The sequence below is a fragment of the Mustela erminea genome, chromosome 14, assembly GCF_009829155.1.
Source record: "Mustela erminea isolate mMusErm1 chromosome 14, mMusErm1.Pri, whole genome shotgun sequence".
NCBI classification, from domain to species: Eukaryota; Metazoa; Chordata; class Mammalia; order Carnivora; family Mustelidae; genus Mustela; species Mustela erminea.
In genome coordinates, this window is record NC_045627.1 from 58,915,220 (window position 1) to 58,924,669 (window position 9,450).

Below are 9,450 nucleotides of genomic sequence, written 5' to 3' on the forward strand. Positions count from 1 at the left end.
GAGAAAGAAGGTGACAAGAAGGAGTAACGAAGAACATAGGCAGGTTCTATGAGAAACGGAGAAAGGGTTTTTGTGAGCTCAATCTCCACTAATTCTCTGTGAGGCAGGCAGATCAGATTAGCATTGCTTTTCAATGAAGACAGCAAAGACAGAATTGTTACTATTGTTGTTCCTGTTTCACAGATGAGAACACTGAGGCTTGTGCAGTCTGGGAGATGTAGCTAAACTAAACCCAGAACTAAAGGCTAGTCTCTTGGTTCCAAACCATTGCTTTGCAGGGAAAAAAAAAAAAAAAAAAAAATCATGTCTACCTGATGTGACCAGTCTGAGACTAGCCCGGGTGAGAAGGCATCACAGGGCTCTGGGAGACCTGGGGAAGGGAGAGAAGGGTGAGGGGGAGAGATCAATCCAGACTGAGGGCTTAAGGGATGAGGAAATCATAATTTTACTTAAAACAGCCATCTACCACTTGGTATTGAAATTTGTATAAAATAGAGCATGAGCTATTCCTCCTGGGAAACCATAACTTGCTGAGTGACATGGCCTTAGCACCGTGTGCAGGACTTAGGACTGGCTCAGTAAATACCCACTGGACCAAATTGCTCCTGCGCGCTTCCGGTGGACCCACGTCTCTCTTCCTAGCTTCTTTCTCCCTCCTGGAGCTCTCTCTCGTCCCGTGGGATCGTCTCCTCCCTGCCATCCACCAAACCAGCTGAGTCCACATCCTTCCAGAATCTCTCTCCCTCTAACTCCCTCTCCAGCCTGCCTTCAACTAACCCCAGCCTTGGGCCTGGGATGTTGTTACACTCTGTGAGTATTCTAAGTTCTCACCTTTCAGTGATCTATATTAGAAATATTAAAAATATTTCAATGAGCTAAGTTCGTTAAGGGCACGATCCCTATTTTTATTTCCCTGGCCATGTCATTTGCCACGGGCCAAGTTCACTGTTTTATCCACAGTCCTCGATCTAACAAGGTGCAGGGTGAATGAGGTGTCATTCATCCCACAGACATTTCCCAAACCCCTCCCTGGCACAGGCCTGTGGACACCAGGAGCTGCAGCAAATAAGACAGGCACGATCCCATGTGGCAGAGCCCACTGTCTGCGAACAGGTAAAGAGCAGATAAGAATGAATGAAGTGATCATTCACTGTTCAACAAGTATTTCTGGAAGAGGAGAAGAGAGAAGTCGAATCCTGAAAACGGACCAGGCAGCTGCAACAAGACCTTTTCTTTAGCATCAGAAAAAGAGAACGGCCACTGGAGATGGATTCAGAATTGAATTCCATTGCTCAGAAAGTTTCTTAATAGAGCCAAGTGTCAGCGTCACCCTCTGGAAACTGGGGACGATGGTATAGGCTTGTTGGGGGATCACACATGGCCTCTGCATGGCCCTGGGGTCAGGTGCACAGAGGCTCGGGGGGCTTTCATGGTAATTCATGGAGAGCAGGGTGCGGGAGAAGAGGCAGGTAATCCGAAGCTGTCCGCTCTTGTCTCCGCAGAAAGAGGACCTGCCGGACCCGCAGGCGGTGGACCTGTACGAGTTCCGTTTCAGCGACTTCCCCATCACAGAGCACGAGCTGATTAAGTGTGGGCTGCGGCTGTTTTTTGAAATCAACGTGGTGGAGAAATTCAAAGTACCCGTCGAGGTCAGATAGCATGTAATTGAAAGTAAGGTGTGATGCCATTGCTGCCCTCACCTGTGTTTCCCGTGGTTCAAAAGATTAACTTCCATTTGGGTTTTCAATGATTATTAACTTTGTAAATATATCAGCTTGAGCCCTGCAAACAGGACCAGCCTATCTTTTTAGATAAGATGGTCACAGACCTTCTGATCTTTAGAATTCGACTCCAAAGTCTGAACAGAGCTGTCTTGTTTGGGCGGCAGGTTCTGACCAGGTGGATGTACACGGTGAGGAAAGGGTACCGTTCCATCACCTACCACAACTGGCGGCACGGCTTCAATGTGGGGCAGACCATGTTCACTCTGCTCATGGTAGGTACAGAGAGCTGCGAACCGCGGGAAACCTGCACGGTTCCCTGCATAGTGAGCACGATGACAAGCAGCTGTGGTCCATGGTTTTAGATCAGTAATTTTGGATCCTATAAGCCCCAAACGCCCCTGTAGATGATGCCAGGCAACATGGGTATCTCTGGGCACGTGGTTGGATGAGTACCGTGGCATTCACATATTCATGGCCTTAAAGGAAACAGTCAGGAACCTGCTGGGTTTTGTAATTGCTGGGAATGAGCTGCAGTACCTGAGATGTAAAGCCGATTTGCTCTACAAACCGGGCAGGCCATCTTCTCCTTTGCCGGCTGACCTCAGTGAGCCTGCTCAGAGGTGTATATGTCTAAGTAAATATATATATATATATATATACATATGTATGTTTTTAGACAGGAAGACTGAAGAAATACTATACGGATCTTGAAGCCTTTGCCATGCTCGCGGCTGCCTTCTGCCACGACATTGACCACCGAGGCACCAATAATTTGTATCAGATGAAGTAAGTGACGAGTATTGGTGATGTTTGAAGCCGTCTTGGGGGAGAAGAGAACTTGTCTCTTAGCCTGTCAGCTCTTCTCCATCGTGTTCAGGAATCTCAGGGTCACATTCTGTTCCTTCAGAGCCTCAGCCCTCATGATAATGTCTGCTCTTTCTCCCTGGATGTTTGCAGCCCGCAGCCCCTGTCCCCTATGGTTTTCATCTCCAGGCGTGCCCTGCCTTATTCATAAATGCTGTCACTCCTCCTCTCTTCAAGTGCTTAGTCAGAGTATGGAATTCATATATGAAAGTGCACCAGGCTTGGGCTTACACGCACACACACTTGTGGAGCACCCCCAGCCAGAGGGTGTTCCTTCCTGGGCTCACTCCCCTTCTCTTCCCTGGTTCCTCTGCAGCTCCCAAGCTCTCCTGCAGCTGGCTTGGCACCTTATCCTCTCTGTCAGCCTCCCCTCCTGCCCCAGCCAAGGGCAACAATGAAGGTGCAGTTTCTCAGCTCAGAAAGATGTGGGCTCACTGGGTTCACAAGTGATTTACATTTTGTAAGCCTCAACTTCCTCATTTGAAAAGTAAGGATTGTAACAATGGTACCTAACAGGTAAGATCCTTGTAAAAATCAAATGAGATCATGCATATAAAGCATTCCACTCCTGGTAGTCTCTGGACAGTAAATAAACACTAAGTATTATTATGATGTCACTGACACTCTTCAAAATTCATCAGCAATGCCCGTGGCCAGCTGAGCTCCTTGATCATGGCTTTTAAGCTGCTCTGTCTGACTTAGACACACTGTATCTTCAACTCTGACACACTACCTACCCCTCTCCAGAGGCACCAGGCATTTAGAGAGAAGTCTGGGTTTGTGGGGTCCAACCACTTCCTGGTTGGGGGAGCTTGGGGAAGTCACTTGGTCTATTTGAGATTCTATTTGTGAACCACAGAAGGGGCACGATATCTACCTCTCAAAGACGGTTAGGGGACTCAAATGAAATTACACGTATCTGAAACTACACAGGAGTTGCTCCAAAAAAATCTACTCAGTGAATGAAAAGCACCCCGTGAATGGTGACGTCAGTCTCCCCTTCAGTAACTCCAGCTATGGGGCTTTGTCTTGAAAAGAGGATTGGCTCTGTGGCTTCGGGCAAGGGACGGATTCCCCTCCAGAGATCCCCGTGCACGTGGGCCATTCTGCATTCCTGCAGGCCAGTGTCCTGACAGTGGCTGGGTTCCCTTCCTCTCCTCTGGCCACTGGTGTGGTGGCCACCTCAGATCTACTGAGTAGCCAAGGTGTGCTGCCCCGCGCTGAGAACTTGGCACTCATCGCCTCTTTGAATTCTCCTAGCGCTCCTACATGGGGGCTCCTATCACCTCCCTCTTTCACTGAGGAAGAAACAAGCTCAGAAAGGCAAAGTCCATCTTGCCAAATTGGATGTGGCATCTGGCCTCCAGGAAGGATGCAGCCACCTCTGAGGTCTCTGCTTTGGCCTGGCTGGGGTCTGTGTGTGTGCCTCCATCCATCTGCTGGGGGGCATGCTGAATGTCTCCCGCCATTTCTCTCTGTAGACTGGATGGCAGGAATATGAGGCAGTGGAAGGACTGGGACCCGTGTTCGGGCTTCCTCACTGCAGGCACCTCAGCATGGGTGTCCTTGGTCCTGGCAGCTCTGCTATGCCACCATGATCAAACACTGCCTTGCTGCATGCTGTCCTTCAATCGTGATGCTCACTGAGGCTCTTCATATCCCTATTGTTCTGGAAGAATTGCTTAGGAGTCCACAGAGCTATGGAGACATGATGTTGGCATGTTCTTGAGAAGGTGGAATGAAACACGATTATTACTCTCACATTGATGGTGACAAATCAGCTCACCATAGAGGGTGACATGAAGCAGCAGGGATCACAGACGACTCTGCTTCTTGGCTGGACCTTGTGCCCATGGTCTGATTTCTCGTCTCCAGAATGTCTGGCCCCCTTGGTTCTGGTTTTCACCCTCAATTTATTAGCGTTATAGACTACCCTCTGACAATGCCTTAAAAACCTTGCCATTTTCAGGGCACCTGGGTGGCTCAGTGGGTTAAAGCCTCTGCCTTCGGCTCAGGTCATGATCCCAGGGTCCTGGGATCGAGCCCCACTTTGGGCTCTCTGCTCTTCAGGGAGCCTGCTTTCTCCCCTCTCTCTCTGCCTGCCTCTCTGCCTACTTGTGATCTCCGTCTGTCAAATAAAAAAATAAAATCTTAAAAAAAAACCCAAAAAACAAAAACCTTGCCATTTTCAGATTTCTGTTGTTACCTCCAGTTCTCCTACTCCCTTTGGTCCCTTCACTTTTCCAGTCAGTTTGTTTTCTGCTTCACTCATCTCTAAGCTTACTGATTTCTTTATTCCTCTCACCCCTTTCCTTGTTTAGTTTTTTGGCCATCTTGTCTTTCTGCCTCTTTTCTCTCCTCCGTCTTCTCCCTGAAGAAATGCAGTTACTGGGACAAAATATGAGGAATGTTAAAATTTATCTTATCCCCCATCCAACACAGGCCTCTCCTCAACTGCCTTCCTCCCGATGTCCTCGAGTCCATATCTGGCTTTTCCCATAATGGCCCACAGGACACACCGTTCTACTCTTAGATGATTCGGATGGTTGGATGTTCTTTATGATACTGAACTAAAATTGGTCTCCCAATCACATCTGTTTGTCCTGTTCAGGTTTCTCTCTGGAGCTGCTAGAATATGCATAATTTCTGTACCACAGACCATTCCTTCATATAAAAGAGAATTATCACTTCCCCCTCCTCCTTTCCTGGTTGAACACACCCAGCTGTTTAAACCATTTCATATATAAAGTCTCCACACACGTCATTTTTTGGGCTGTTCTTCTGTGAATCCAGTCTAGTGTTTTTATGTCATTCTTTAAATGCAGGTCTTGGGGTTTAACACAGTAATCCAGACAGGATTTGAAGTGTTTTACATTTAATCTTAATTAAATTTCATCTTCTTGATTCTTCATTTCACTCTTAATTGAAATTGCCTTTGCCATACTCTGTCAACCAATGGATTCATTTTTTTTTCCATTTTTTTATCATTGAAAAATTAGTCATGATTTCCATTAATATTCATTCAAGTCACTGGTAAAATTATGCATCAGGACAAGAGCAAGGGCAAAGTTTTGGGGCCCAGGACTGGAAAACTGTTCTCACAGTTGAAGACAGTCAATTAATCCCACTCACTGGACTCTGCTGCCCAGCTGTGTGAGTGGATACACTCACTGTTCCAGAACCTACTGCAGATAACCCAAGGTGCCCTGTCAACTGCCGTGCTGAAATCCAGACACAGGGGGTCCGCGGCCTTCTGCCCCCACCAACCCTGTCACAGAAGGGTCCATAACATCAACCTGGCCTCATGTATTCCTTCTAAACCTGCTTTGGGATTTCCTAATGATTATTCTGTAAGTGCTTGCAAACTCTGAAATAGTTTAAATTATTTCAGAGATAAAGGTCAACCTTCCTGTTCTGTCATCTACAGATTGTGTCATTTTCTGCTTCTTAAATTTTAGGATAAAATTTACTTGTATCCAGTCTTCAATCTTCTCCTCCACCACCTCAGAATTCCCTAGGGAATACTGACAGTGGTGTCCCTCCCCATAACAGTCCTCAGATTTCTTCGGGAAGTTGGGATATTACTCGTCTACCTTAAAAGAACCCCTTAGCACTTTCTTACCAACACTGTCCCTGGCTGGAGTCTTAATTTTCAAAAATCATTCTTGAAAAGTCCAGGAAAACTGGTAGGTTGGCAAGTCAAGTCACACCATGATCTCCTGCTTGAGTTTCTCTACTTTCGTTATTTTCTCCCTGGTCAGTAGCACAGCTGAACTAGCTATTTTCCATCCTTCAAGCTTACTGTTGGCAGACTTCCAAAATACAGAGAATTATTGATGGATGGTATGATTTAAAAAAAAAATTTTTTTCTCAGTATCCCATGGAAACTTTTAATGACATCTCTGAAATTTACTTTAAAAATATATCTTGCTAAACTAATTTTCTCTCCAAATATGTATATACATAAGTGTGTGTCTGTGTATATATAAAATTAATTCTTTTTCTTTTTACTGAACCATCTGTGAGTTGCAGACATCATGACATTTTACCCCAAAATGTTTCAGCATGTATCTCCTAAGAATAAGGGAGACATTTGCCCATAGATACAAAACATGATGATCATGCTGAAGAAATTTAACATTGGTACACTACTATAATCCAATATAGAATGTTTATTCAAGTGATTCCAATTTTCCCAATAATGTCCTTCATAGCTTTTTTTTTTTTTTCCCTTTTGATTCAGGATCTAATCAAGGATCACGCCTTGTGTTTGGTTGTCCAGTATTTTTAATCTCTTTAATCTGTAATAACTCCTCAACCTTCCTGTATCTTTCTGAATATGGCAATTTTTTAGTCTAGGACGATTCTTGTGCAGGAAAAAGCCCTCAATTTGGATTTTCCCAGTGGGTTCCTGCTTACTAGATTCAGGGTAAACATTTTTGGTGGGATTTCTACACGGATAGTCCCCTTCTCAGTCCATCAGGAAGCCCATAGTAGCAATTTGTCCCATTATTTATGAAGTATAGTTAAATTATTTATGGGCAATATCCAGGAGCTCTCTTTAGGTAAAGGTACATTTTCTCTTTTGTATTAATAAATAATCTATGAGGTATTATTCTGAGATTGGGTGTATCTCTAAATGCCCAGAAATCTTTCTTGACTGATGCTTTTAAACCTAAAGGAATTCTTTTCTGACCGGAATTGAGCTTTAATTAATTTTTTTAAATCTCCAGTGCTAACACAGAGGAGGTATTTAAATATGTCCTAAAATTAGGATCAATTATCATATTGTTCAGACGCTGTTCCCTAACTAGAGCATGTGGGTTACCTGACTTGTTAGTGACCTGTTACTATCTCTTCTACTCCCTAAAGTTCTGTTCTTTCTCAAATAAGATGAAACTTCTCTACTAAGGCTGCCACTCCTATCTCTGATTTCTTCCTTTCTTAAAATTATTTATTCATTCTGTATTTTGTATAACAAATTCTTCATACTACCTGTGTAGGCCTTTGACCTCAGCTTCTCTCTATGACTTCCTCTCTCTACCTTTTATTTTTGAGGACTTCTCCTTCTCAAAGAGGAAAAACTTGAAGGAAGACAGGGCACCCAAGACTGCAGTCCCCACTTATAGAAAGCTGTGACCTAACAGTTAACAAATGGGAAATTTAACTTAAAATTGATGTCCCTGTCTTAGAGGAGAAAAAAAAAATGATCACTTTATAATCATTTTTATTTTGGTTCCTGGAAATTCTTTTTCTTTTGTCTTAAGATTTTATTGATTTATTTGAGAGAGAAAGAGAAAGAGAGCATGAGAGTGGGGTGTAGGGCAGAGGGAGAAGCAGACTCCCTGCTGAGAAGGGAGCCCAAAGCAGGGCTCGATCCCAGAACCCTGGGATCATGACCTGAGCTGAAGGCAGATGCTGAACTGAATGAGCCACCCAGGTGCCCCAGTTCCTGGAAATTCTTAGTAAACATTTTCCGTGTAAATGATCTGTGGGCCTTCAAGAGGTTTGTTCCATGTTCGGGGAGTCACAGGCCAGTGCCATAAGCTCCAGGGAACCTCAAGATTTTAAACTTAAAAATGCAGGGGATGAACCAAACTTCCTAATTTAAATTAATTCAGTCATTTTATGCATTCAACAAATTAGCTTTCTTAAAGAATTTTTTTAAAGAGTGTATTCTCATGTTCTAAATCTAAAAAAATTGGTCCCAATATGTTCCTTTCGATCATTTCACAGGTATTAGAGGAGAGGGAGAAAGAAGAAATGGAAAACGTCCTCAGAGAGTAAAGACTTTATACTGTATGGACTTCTGTGTAATCTCTAAGCTGCTGAACTTATGGCATATCCTCTTCCTCCTAGATCCACGTCTCCATTAGCAAAGCTTCACGGATCTTCCATTTTGGAGAGGCATCACCTGGAGTACAGTAAGACCCTCCTGCAGGATGAGGTACATGAGCCCTTCTCCAGCTCAGAAGCTCTGGATCAAAGCACTAACCCATCGAAAATGCCTAGAAAGAGGATGGTCTTGAGTTATGGCATTTGGCAGTCTAAACCCTTATTGCAGTCAATTGCTAGAAATACCTATTTTGCAAGAGTTTTGAACAACCAGGCCGGAAGGAGCTGAGATAGAAAAGAGCCATAGAAAGCCACAAAATCTCTGTGGGTCTGTGGAGAAAGAAGAAAAATCTATGGTGGATGTGAGAGGGCCCTGTTCTCCCTAAGGGATATATATATATGGAAAGGGGAAAGTAGGCTACATAGCCAATGATTTTCTTATTCACGGAGCATGCCCTGTGAGGCTTTGTCTGTATCGTTGAGGAAGTCAAGATTTGGTAAGGTAAGCATGAAACCACGATACAAAACAGAAACAGACAACTGCGGTCAGAGAGGCACTGGTAATGCTGAGATTCTAGAAGGAGATGCCATATTCAAGAGTGGGTAGGGCATAGGGGAGCAGCGACAGCTTTGTGCAGGAAGCTTGGTCTTGAATTCACTTTGATTTCCACATGTCACGTGTTACTAATATTCCATAGGAGGCTGTCATTCTTCTTTTTATCAATTTTATTTAAGGGGTATATAGACTTGGGGGAAAGTGGATATATATTCTAGTTATACTTTAAAAAAAAAATCTCTTGAGAAATTCCAAGCAAAAGCTGATTAAAATGAGTCATTATTAGATGGAGGGAAACATTTTTGTCGTAACAGAGAACATGTTGGGAATCACATGTGCTCAGTCGGGAGAAATAAGCCCTTTGGCAGGGTAGAGCTTTTCTCAGTTTCTGTAACAATCTTTTATTAAAGGCTCAGGGAAGGAGCATACAGAAATATGCCTAAGCCCAGAGATAACACTAAATTCTCCCAA

General features: G+C 44.0%; 1 protein-coding gene across 1 annotated transcript in view; it reads left to right on the forward strand.

Annotated features, from left to right (window-relative positions):
* The window catches only part of PDE6C (phosphodiesterase 6C), a 46,725-nt gene that overhangs the window by 24,004 nt on the left and 13,271 nt on the right, over positions 1-9,450 (forward strand). The window contains exons 12-15 of the mRNA XM_032313394.1: positions 1,503-1,649; positions 1,889-1,996; positions 2,401-2,510; positions 8,448-8,535. Coding sequence (XP_032169285.1) covers positions 1,503-1,649; positions 1,889-1,996; positions 2,401-2,510; positions 8,448-8,535 — 453 coding nt within the window. The remainder of the gene's footprint in view (positions 1-1,502; positions 1,650-1,888; positions 1,997-2,400; positions 2,511-8,447; positions 8,536-9,450) is intronic.